This window comes from Barbatula barbatula (genome assembly GCF_947034865.1).
Source record: "Barbatula barbatula genome assembly, chromosome: 12".
Lineage (NCBI taxonomy): Eukaryota > Metazoa > Chordata > Actinopteri > Cypriniformes > Nemacheilidae > Barbatula > Barbatula barbatula.
This window is the reverse complement of record NC_136775.1, coordinates 4,823,841-4,836,287: the sequence shown is the minus strand read 5'-3', so window position 1 is coordinate 4,836,287 and position 12,447 is coordinate 4,823,841. Positions and strand designations below refer to the sequence as shown.

General features: G+C 49.2%; 1 protein-coding gene across 1 annotated transcript in view; it reads right to left on the bottom strand.

Annotated features, from left to right (window-relative positions):
- cpne4a (copine IVa) overlaps nt 1–12,447 on the bottom strand; it is a 54,947-nt gene that overhangs the window by 37,469 nt on the left and 5,031 nt on the right. Inside the window, exon 2 of the mRNA XM_079470054.1 lies at nt 7,631–7,817. Coding sequence (XP_079326180.1) covers nt 7,631–7,801 — 171 coding nt within the window. The 5' untranslated portion in view covers nt 7,802–7,817. The remainder of the gene's footprint in view (nt 1–7,630; nt 7,818–12,447) is intronic.

The window sequence follows — 12,447 nt, the reverse complement described above, 5'->3', positions numbered from 1 at the left end:
GATAATAGCTCCCAGTGTTCAGTCATAAGGTGAGAGATGAACTTTCAAGAAGACTCAGACTATCGCAATGGGATAACTCACTCAAATTAGATTCAGTGAAAACTCAAGGGTAAGAAATTTAAGTAATGGGGACACAAAATAAAATAGTTTGTATAACTGACATTTCCAGATGAATATGTCGCCCAGTTATAGCCTGGATATAGAGGAAACAGGTTACAAGATGTAAAGAAAAATGCATTTGTGCTTTTTTGTCAGCACTGCAATAAATCACATAGTTCCCTTTCTGTCGGTCTCTCGACGTTGTGTCGACAGAATGGGGTTTGACTTGAGAACCTACCTTCTCTGACTGACTTGAACAGGCCAATGAAAATTGGCGAATGAAATTTGCATGCCGGACTCCGCCCCCGGATATCCGGGTATAAAACGGAGCCGGCGTGCCACATTCATTCACCTTTTGTTCTTCGGAGCCTTCGCATCCTGATGCTGACGACTCTGCAGATACTATCTACGTTTTGCTGGTCTTACGACGTGGTGCAGCGGACTGTCCCTTTTCCTGTGACTTCCCCTGGGCGTCTCTCTAAAGAGCGAGCCCTTTTCAGGGCTTAGTGTTTCTTCAGCGCGGCATGTCCCGCTGTGCTCGTGGGTGCGGCGCACTCATCGAGGAAGGGGACGGACACGATGTCTGCCTCGTGTGTCTGGGACTCCAGCACGCTGAGGCAGCGTTTGTGGATACATCTTGCCCGCACTGCGGGCGGATGGTAATTCAGACGTTGCGGTCACGGGTAGCTGCGTTCTTCCGAGAATCAGCCGCCACCTCGAGTGCTTCCCGTTCTGCGGCAGCAGTGGCATCAGCCCTGCCGTTCACGCCCCGCCTCGCTCGTCTGACCGTCCCGGAAAAGGCGGTACGCCGCCTTGTTCCTCCGTCACGTACTCGGACACGGGGCGTGACGCCGATGAGATGTCGCTCGCAGCATCGGAGGGCGACCTCTTGGCATCCGACCCCGACGATTCCTTAGAGCTTCCCCCTCCGGGGGGTCGACCTCAGGATGAAGCGGACGTCGAGATGTCAACCATGCTTTCCCGGGCCGCCGCGAGTATTGGGCTGCAGTGCACCGCACCGCCTCTTCCCCAACGCTCGCGGTTGGACACGTGGTATCTGGGGACCGGCCGTGACTCTAAGCCACGGTCGGCGCCGGTACCATTCTTCCCGGAAGTGCATGAGGAGCTCAGTCGGACCTGGAACGCCCCCTTCTCGGCGCGTGCATGTCAGACTAGCTCGGTCGCCCTGACTTCCCTCGATGACGGGGCAGCTAAGGGCTACGTCGACATCCCTCAGGTGGAACGTGCAGTCGCGTGCACCTGTGCCCGCAGACAGCTGCCACCTGGAGAGATCGACCAAGGCTCCCTTCCAAAGCTTGTAAGTTTTCGGCATCGCTGGTGTCGAAGGCTTACAACGCTGCGGGTCAAGCTGCCTCGGCTCTTCATGCCACGGCCATCCTGCAGGTCCATCAGGCCAAGGCGTTGAAGGAGTTGCACGAGGGAAAGTCCGACCCAGGGATTATGCAGGAACTCCGCACTGCCACTGACCTCGCTCTTCGGGCGACGAAGGTGACGGCGTACGATGTCCACATTAGTGGTCCAGGAGAGACACCTCTGGTTGAACCTTGCGCAGATGCGGGACGCTGAGAAGGTTCGCTTTCTCGACGCTCCCATCGCGCAGGGTGGGCTGTTTGGTAATACGGTCGAGGACTTCTCCCAGCAGTTCTCGACTGTAAAGAAGCAGACGGAGGCGATAAAACACATCCTGCCCCGCCGCGACCCGGCCGCCTATCGTCCGTCAAGGTCCCGCGCGGCGTCTGCTCCCCAGCAGCCCCGCCCCTCGCCGACTCAGACTCCGGCTCCAGCGCCCCCTGCACAGGCGGCCTCCCGGAGAAGGACGTCGTCGAGGAGAGCACCATCCCGTCACCAACCTCCGCGGAAGCAGAAGCGTTCCTGACGGAGTGAACCCAGGGAGATCGAGTTCACCGGGCCCGACCCTGACAACTACATCGCTAGAGGGTCGGACTGGGACGGTGCCTGCCCCGTCCCAGCAACACCAGCCGGGCCCTTTTCAGGGCCTGGCGCCCACATTCTCACAGAAAGAGCTTTCTCTCTCCCTGGGTCTTTTTCACAGCCGCTCTCACCCTCTGCAGGACGGTGCTCGGCAACCCCACGTTGTGTTCCGGCGAGACACACGTTTGGGTATAACTCTCAGTGGCCACCAGCACCCTCAGTCAGACGGTGCGGTATGCCGCGAAGTCGCCCGGCAGGCACCTCGGCAGAGCCGCTCTCCTCCCCGGGGTCCCCCCCACGGCGATGGAGCCGTACTGCCAGCCATCGAACCACCCCCCACGGGGGCAATGAATCAGATCGAACCTTTGGTCCCCCTGTCCCGGTCCCTGGGAGCCTGGTTGGCTCTTCCCAGACCAGCACGGTGGCTAGAGAGAACGATCCGTCTCGGCTATGCGATTCAGTTCGCCAAGCGCCCACCCAAGTTTCGGGGCATCCTCTTCACATCAGTGGGAGTAGATGCTCCCGTGCTTCGGGCCGAGGTCGCTACCCTTCTGGCGAAGGGGGCGATCGAGCTCGTCCCTCTGGCCGAGATGTACTCCGGGTTTTACAGCCCGTATTTCATTGTCTCCAAGAAAAGTGGCGGGTTGCGCCCCATCTTGGACCTGCGTACCCTGAACAAGCACCTACACAAGCTGCCGTTCAGGATGCTAACGCAGAAGCGCATTCTGACGTCCGTCAGGCGTCAGGATTGGTTCATGGCGATCGACCTGAAGGACGCGTACTTCCATGTGTCCATCGTCCCTCGTCACCGGCCATTCCTACGGTTCGCTTTCGAGGGACAGGCATATCAGTACCGCGTCCTCCCATTTGGTCTGTCCCTGTCTCCTCGAGTCTTTACGAAGGTCGTGGAGGCCGCCCTCACTCCCCTCAGGGAGCAGGGGGTGCGCATACTCAACTATCTAGACAACTGGCTCATCTTGACGCACTCGCGAGATCTGTTGTGTACACACAGGGACCTGGTGCTCCGGCACCTAGACCATTTGGGGTTGCAGGTCAACCGAGAGAAGAGCAAGCTCTCCCCTGTGCAGAGCATCCTTTTCCTCGGTATGGAACTCGACTCTGTCTCCATGACGGCACGTCTTTCTTCCGAGCGTGCCCAGTCGGTGCTGACCTGCCTGAGGAGCTTCAGGCAGCAGCCAGCGGTCCCGCTGAAACTTTTTCAGAGGCTCCTGGGACACATGGCGTCCTCGGTGGGGGTGGTCCCCCTCGGGTTGATGCACATGAGACCGCTACAGCACTGGCTACAGAGCAGAGTTCCTTGGAGTGCGTGGCACACCGGCAACAGGCGTGTCCCGATCACGCCCTTCTGCCAGCGCACCCTAACCCCATGGTCTTCAATGACCTTTCTGCGGACAGGGGTCCCTCTTGGGCAGGTTTCGAGGCGTGTCGTGTTGACGACAGACGCCTCCCTGCAGGGTTGGGGTGCTGTGTGCAACGGGCACGCAGTGTCGGGTCTCTGGACGGGCCCCCGCCTGCGCTGGCATATCAATCGCCTAGAGTTGTTGGCGGTGCTGCTTGCACTGAGGAGGTTCCTTCCCCTCGTGCAGGACAAGCACGTGCTGGTCCGGTCGGACAGCACGACTGCTGTGGCGTATATCAACCGACAGGGTGGTATTCGTTCACAGCAGCTATCGCAACTCGCCCGACGCCTACTCCTGTGGAGCCAGCAGGTGACGAAGTCTCTGTTAGCCACTCACATCCCGGGCGACCTGAAACAGACAGCCGATGCGCTCTCTCGTCAGTCGACGCCCCGTGGAGAGTGGCGGCTCCACCCCCGCGCAGTCCAGCTCATTTGGGTGCAGTTCGGGCAGGCACAGGTGGACCAGTTCGCCTCCCTGGACACCACCCATTGCCCGCTTTGGTACTCCCTGACCGAGGCCCCCCTCGGCACGGATGCCTTGGTGCACAGCTGGCCGCGGGACAAGCGGAAGTACGCCTTCCCCCAGTGAGCCTCATTGCACACGTCTTGTGCAAGGTCAGGGAAGAGGAGCATCAAGTGCTACTAGTTGCGCCTTACTGGCCCAACCGGACTTGGTTCTCGGAGCTAATGCTCCTGACGACAACTCCCCCCTGGCCGATTCCCCTGACGAAGGACCTTCTTTCTCAGGGGAAGGGCGCGTTGTGGCATCCGAGACCAGACCTCTGGAACCTCCATGTCTGGCCCCTGGACGGGACGAGGAGATCCTGAGTGGTCTACCCCCAGCGGTGGTAGAAACCATTGTTCAGGCAAGGGCCCCGGCCACGAGGCGGTTATACGCTTTTAAGTGGCGCCTCTTCTCGTCCTGGTGTTCTTCTCGTGGAGAAGACCCACGGATATGCTCGATCGGGAGCGTGCTGTCCTTCCTGCAGTCGAGACTCGAGAACAATCTCTCCCCTTCCACGCTGAAAGTGTATGTAGCCGCAATTGCCGCTCATCACGAACCAGTTAGTGGGAAGTCTCTGGGACAGCACGACCTAGTCATTAGGTTCCTGAGGGGCGCGAGAAGGCTGAATCCGGCCCGTCCGCGCTCCGTTCCCTCTTGGGACCTCAATGTGGTCCTGGCAGGCCTCCAGAGGCCCCCCTTCGAGCCCCTCGGAGATGCCGCTCTTTCTCATCTCTCGATGAAGACGTCTCTCCTAGTGGCGCTCGCTTCCATCAAGAGGGTAGGGGACCTACAAGCATTTTCCGTGTCCACGGATTGCCTAGAGTTCGGGCCTGGTCAATCTCACGTTATCCTGAGACCCCGGCCTGGCTACGTGCCCAAAGTTCCCACCACTCCCTTCCGGGACCAGGTGGTGAACCTGCAGGCGCTCCCTTCTGGGGAGGAAGACCCAACCCCTTCCGTGTTGTGTCCAGTACGCGCGCTGCGCCTCTACTTGGGCCGCACGCAGAGCTTCAGGAGCTCTGACAAGCTCTTTGTCTGTTTTGGAGGTTAGCACAAGAGGAGTGCTGTCTCCAAACAGAGGTTGGCGCACTGGATCGTGGACGCCATCACTATGGCTTACCGATCGCAGGATCTCCCGTGCCCGCTTGCAGTGAGGGCACACTCCACCAGGGGTGTGGCCTCCTCGTGGGCACTGGCGCAGGGCGCCCCTCTGGCAGACATATGTAGAGCTGCGGGTTGGGCTACGCCCAGCACCTTCCCGAGGTTCTACAGCCTCCGCGTGGAACCGGTATCTGCCAGAGTCTTACGAGACACCGCCAGGTAAGTCCGGCAGCCGGTGGGCGTACGCCTGCCATAGCACCCCTCCATAGGTGAGACGTGGTGCTATCCAGCCTCCCCTCTTCCCCCCACGTGGGCGAAGAGTAGGCGTCCCATCCATCACTAAGCACTCCTCGGCGGCGGGCTCGGCGGAGCAGCCATGCCTCCCTTGGCCTGTTTCTGAGCTCTAGCAGTGACTCAAACGAGGCCTAGTGCTCCACACGTAGTAACCCCCCCACAGGGCGGTTCCGTCTGTTGTCTTCTCATGAATGGCTCTCAATCGATGGCCCATGACCTCTCCCAGGTGTACTTCGCCTGCTCGCGACACCCTCTCGTGTCTGCATGTTCCCACGTGCTCTCCCCTATCCGGTGGGACCGTGTGTGGATCTCCACTAAACTCCTCCCTGCGGTAGGAAGTGGTCTCCGTAGCGCGTTCCCTCAGGGGGGAATGACGCTTCCCAGTGGCCTTACGGTGCTGGGCGGCTTCTCGCTGTTAAGAGAACTAGGCCGCCGTCCGTGACGGCCGGTGGAAGGGGCTCCCATCTTTTAGGAAAGCTCTGGACCCCTTCCCTTCCACTGGAAGGTTGCAATTCATGCTAGCGCCCACGTTTGACACGCCTAGGCCAGTCAACGTCGCTTCGCGAGGAATTGTGACGCGGCACAGCGCTGTGGCGTTTTCCGAGGAACCCCATTCTGTCGACACAACGTCGAGAGACCGACAGAAAGGGAACGTCTCGGTTACGTATGTAACCTCCGTTCCCTGATGGAGGGATCGAGACGTTGTGCCCTTCATGCCACAACGCTGGCCGCCCGCTGCAGCAGTCGGGGCAAGATCCTCAGGCTCCTCAGCACAAAAGGTGAATGAATGCGGCACGCCGGCTCCCTTTTATACCCGGATATCCGGGGGCGGAGTCCGGCATGCAAATTTCATTCGCCAATTTTCATTGGCCAGTTCAAGTCAGTCAGAGAAGGTAGGTTCTCAAGTCAAACCCCATTCTGTCGACACAACGTCTCGTTCCCTCCATCAGGGAACGGAGGTTACATACGTAACCGAGACGTTCTTGTTTATTGCTTCAGAAATGCAACCTGCTTCAGGCATGTAAAGACAGAGGATATGGGGAAACAAATATCACAGTTTTTTTGTATCTTAATAGTACCCTTTAAATGTAATTGGGAGTTAGCTCACAGCTATTTATTATTATTTACGACTTACACAAATACAGTAGTAATTCAATTTAAAACCTCTAATATGAATGTCTCTTGAATAATTTGTTAATAGCATAACATAATATACAAAAAATTGGTCAATTACATAATACCATTAAAAAAATGAATCATTTTTATTTGCCAGTTTGAGCTCAAGTAGCTATAGTCATTATTCTGGCATAATCTTTTCTGTCTTTCCACATTAATAGATCTGTACATTTGTCTAAATCTAAATTACTAAGCAGTAGACTCTCTTCAAATATACATAGTGGGATTTCCAAGAGGAATAAAGGGACCCTCTGAAGCAAATCTGAAAAAAAGCTTTTACAGTGTGGTTTTCCTAGAAACACGCACACACAGACACATTTGAAAGAGAACACTTGCCATGAGTGAACATGTGAATAGGTAATGAGGACAGTAGAAAGAAAGACTAGTGAAAACAGCTTCCTGCTGGTGAGCTGGCAAACCCTTCATAACCTGACAGGGAGCTCACTTCTCGGTAAACATATGCCGCCTGCTTCTGACACTCGCACACACGCTTACACGTTCACATCCCAATTTATATACAGTATATGCACCCATGAGATTAAAGTGATGGCTGTCCCCAGCGCCCTCACCATAGTTCCCTTTACTAAATCCTCAGAAACTCAAACTCTCCCACAACATCTGATCTAACAGCTTGCTACCTTCTGTGAACACTTCAGTTTAGGTACAGTAAGTTGTCAGAAATCAGAAACAAATGGAAACGCAACAGGAAAGAAAACAGTGCATTGTCTTCACTTCGTGTTGTTAAACTGTGCTGAAGTGGCACATTTTGAGGCAAAACGATGGATTTGCATACGCCTGGCATAGGTTTGGTTTTAACACCGAATTATTAAAAGCAGCAGAAGTAAATAGATGCACTATGTTTTCGCCCACACAGTAAAACTCTTTGGTGTCAACTTCCCCTACTGACTTAACCAAAATCGGTGTGAAAATGAATAAAGAAAATAGACATTTCAAAACCTGCAATAAACCGTGTGAAAAAGGTCCACGATAATATTTTAGAAACCTTATTTACACACAGTCATTACATTTAATTCCATATCTTGGTATTTCATGCTCCTGCTTGGAATCGCACACAAACTCACCTCCAGCCACTGGCCATGGGACTGCATTTTGATGACCACGCAGGGATCAGGCTTGGAGAGGGCATCCCTGTCAGAAATCCCTTTGCAGGCTACGCGTAGCTCCACTTTGGTCAGGCAGGGACTGTTGAACAAGCCCAGAGAATTGGCTGCAGACTCGTAGATGTCACTCATGTTTTAGATACTTGTGCTGAAAAGAAAAAAGCAAATGTGGTTACACATTTTTAACATTTCTCTTTAAAAATGTTGCCAGGCTTGACCCACATCTCACTGATATTATGGTTTCTAGACATGGGTCACGTCCCCCTGATTCTTTTTTTTTGCTACTTTTTAGCATCTGCCGTGCAAATCATAAATGAAATCTCTTAACAGTCCACTTGCATTCTCAAAGCCTCAAAATTTAAGGCATCATTCGTGTGCGACGAGTTATGTGCGTACGTTTAAAGTTCCAGTGTATGAAATTTTGCTGCATCTAGCGGTGAGGTTGCAAATTGCAACCAACGGCTCTCTCCACCCCTCCTTTCAAAGCACTACGGTGGCTGACACAGGAGTAAGATGTCGTCATGTTTTCAATTCTTTGCCGAAAAAGATAACGTATTTACAAAATGTGCTCTGTGGGGCGGTTTGTCCGTGTAGGGATACTGTAGAAACAACATGGTGAATTCCATGTAATTGAATTTCATGAATTCCATGGTGTATGACTATGTAGATCGAAATAGCTCAGTAAAGGGTAATATAATCATAACTCTTTGTTATGTAAGGTCTTTAAACACCTCGTAAGACCTAGTTAAGTATATTATATTGCATTTCTGTCAATAGATCCTCCAAAAAAATGATACATTGGACACGTAATCCATACAGCAACATAAATCCTTGTCTAAGCAACACAAATGAAGGAAAACAAATCGCCTGTTACATTTACAATCAGGTTGCTTCTGTTACTGTTAGAGCTAATCTATCTTGATTAAATAAGACAAAATTGTGGTTGTGACTTTCGCAGACCTATAACACCCCCAACAGCAGATTTAGAGATGACAGGTATGACCTATGAGAGCTACATTGTGAATGAGAACAACTCATTCAAAGGATAATTCTCAGCCAATGAAATGTCATCCATCATGCCCACAGTTCGGCTCTGACAAGTGACAGCCTCATACATTATACTGTAGGTCAGCTGCGATAACACAGCGGTGAGTGTTTCTCTCTCTCTCTCTCTTTGAGAAGTACAAACTTCTCAACAGCGACTGAACACATACGTCACTAATCTTCTGCTCGCTGTTTTTTCTGAGTGTTAACTGCCAGTTTCACTTCTATTTCTGTGTGTGCTAATGATGCTCGCTAAGGTTCTTCATACAGACATGCAATTTTTATGAGAGAAAAGCGATTCGACAGACACATAAATGCGAAATCTGAGCAAATTACGCCCATTCATAACACTTAAACTGATGAAACCCCTGACGCAGGTTCGGAAGGCACACTGTAAACATTGTAAATCAATACAATCTGAAGCAAAAACAGAAAGTCGCATGTCTGTGCTTTTGCCTGGGGTGCATAAATCATGCAAGAAAGCCAAAAAAATCTTCCAGAAATAAAAGATATTTCTTCTGTAAATATACAACACGGAGGCAACAAGACGTGACCTCCTCAGAAGACTGTGACCTTAATGTCCCCTCCATCAGGCCCCTGAGGACCTGCTGATTACTTCATTTCTGACTTTGCACTGGAAAGCACCGAGCCATCCATTCCGACTCCATTAAAGTCTAATGGTGGCAGTTATTGGCTTTATTGGTTCCCTATGGCATTTTTAAAGAGCAGACGAAATCAAAATTGACTCAGTTTGCTTCCTTTATAAACGTTCCTGTCTACTTGCGCACAACTCATCAGAGCTAAACAGGTTGGTTTTCATTGTCTATTGTCAAAGTGGAATAACTTTGTCGGATGTGAGCCAATCATTTTCTTACTTTTCATTTTAAATAAAAATAACCAAAATGAAGCAAGACATTCAATATCGAACCTTCATTTTCTGATGATGTCATTAAAGCGATATAGCAAAATAAAAATGATTGTATAATATACTAACCCTCGTGTCTTTCTGCAGATGACAGTGTGATAACCGAACAATACTGACTTCTATTGTATGGATGCAAAGTTACAGATTAGTTAAAATATATTCTGTGGTGTTATCAAAATGATTTAAGAATAATACAGGACACACGAGAGTAGTGAATCCGTAACTTTCTTTACTCAACATTCTTCTTTCTCCGTACGTCATTACGTACGTACGTCACATCTCATCACGTGACAACAGCTGTTGTCTCGGGAAGTTTCTCTAATTCCCTCATCAGCAGTGGAGGAGACGGCGTTCACAGGTGGAGTTTGTCACAGGAGCACTGCTTATCTGTGCCCCCATCAGATACAGCGCTGCACTCCATCTGTGTGAGTCTTCTCTCACGACTGACACTACGCTGCATGCAGTTTGTTGCAGTTGCATTACTATTTAAAAATAGTATACACAAATAGTAACATTCCACATTACTCATGAACACAACATATTCGTTTGTGTTCCACAGAAGAAAAAAGTCATACAGATTTGGAAAAACATGAGGGCGAATAAATGATGAAAGAATTTTCATTTTTCTGGTGAACTATCACTTTAAGGCAAAAAGTATAATCACGAGAGAAAATAACAAGACAACAAATAATATACACATTGCGCTCGCACACACACACACACACACACTGAAAAAAGTAAACCTTCAATGCATTGTAAGTAAACACATGTTTCATATTTTTTACAGGTCCATAAATCACCCCTCAAGTTCGTCTTTAAAGACATATACAAAATATTTGACCCGAAAACAGCTTGTCAGCTTTGACAACACAGAGCTTAATTACTCAAATAATACAGTAGGGGTTTTTTCCACTCAGTTTTTGACTGCTTCCTTCCGATATCAACAAAATGTAACAATACACCATGCAGTACATTTACTGTATTATCAGGAGAGAAGCTGACACTCGGTGTCTCTAATTGGTGCTGGAACAAACATTGTATACTAGTAGCAAATACAAACTGCATGCAGTGTAGTGTCAGTCGTGAGAGAAGACTCACACAGATGGAGTGCAGCGCTGTATCTGATGGGGCCACAGATAAGCAGTGCTCCTGTGACAAACTCCACCTGTGAACGCCGTCTCCTACACTGCTGATGAGGGAATTAGAGAAACTTCCCGAGACAACAGCTGCAATCACAGAGAGGAGGCTGTCCATCATTCTGCCGTTCTTTCTCTTGGATTAACTCTCTGCTTTCTAACTAGTAGATGTGTCGATGTACAGCATCCTGCTTGTTAAAGCAATGACAGACAGAATGTTCTCTCATGCATCATAGATTTCCTGGAGGACAAAAGTGGTACAAAGAAACCCAGCAGGATTTTTCTGGGAATCCCCCATTTCTGCAACACAATCCCGCTGCTCTCACAGCTATACATTAACTTTGGCCGAATTAAACAGGGCTCAACATTAATGCTTGTCGGGGACAAGTGAATGTTTTGTATGGGCAAGTGAGAGAATTTTACTAGCCCAACCGGACAAGTAACTTGAATAAAGTCCACAGATTAACATGCCACACACGAGGGATGGTAGAGGATTTGTCTGCCTCTGCACTGTTTGAGGATATAAAACACATGAACTTCATCTCCAGAGTTGCCCTGAGAGTTTTTTTCGAGCATTTTTATTGTTTGAGGGAAGCTATCGTCAAACACACTAAAACTCAAGCGTCTCCCCGACGACCCATCAAAATAAAAGTTAACATGAACACTCATGTAGTAGTAAAAACTACAATTTATTAATTTACACAGTCTATAGTAAATAATATAGTATACTGCAGTAATTTATGTGGACAAATATTTCACTATTGTATAGTAAAACATACATAAACTTAGAAACAATTTAAATTTATGTAAACTAAGAATGATGTGGTCCCATTTAATTCATCTGCATGAATCATTTATTTAATTTGTCAGTTACCTGCCTATCCATGTGATGAACTGCACTTCTATGTTATACTGTTTTTAAATGATGACAACAGACATTTTATACCTGAGCTACAACTGTTTGGCCTGTGTAGCACCAGTGTTGTGCCAAAAAGTTAACGCATAGTCCTGAAATAATAAGGTTAATGCTTGCCTTTGTTCTATAGAAATCATGGAGAGTTTAACCAAATTCAGCTGACACTATAGGTAAAACGCGAAGAAGCTAAATTGAATAATCAGAAGCCGAAACAAGTATATTGACACTTCAAATCAAATTTCTTTTAAAGTCATTTTTGTATTCGGACAAGTGAATGACAAATGTACGTGTCCAAAATACCACCACATGAAAATGCTTAATGTCTAGCCATGAAAAAGCACCAAACCTGCTCACTGTAAAGGCATAGGATATTGTTAGCAGTCAGGATTAAATCAATTCCACGGCAAAAACCTTTAAGCTCCTAAGAATATTAGTCATCTTAGTGAAAGGGAATCCTATAGGAACTATAACACCCCAAAATACAAAGCTGTCTTATTGTTTATGTAAATCCTCATTTTGTTATTTCTTTTCATGTGGAAAACAAAACCTGATTATTTTATAATGGCGACACAGGCTGAAGTTTGGAGCGAAAACGTGCTCTGTAGAGTAGTTTGTCTGTTCTGGGCTACCGTAGAAACAACATGGCGAATTCCATGTAAGTGGACCCACGGTGTATGTAGATAGAAATAACTCACTAAGGCAATAAAAGCATAACGATTCATTATGTAAGGTCTTTATACACTTCTGAAGACATAGT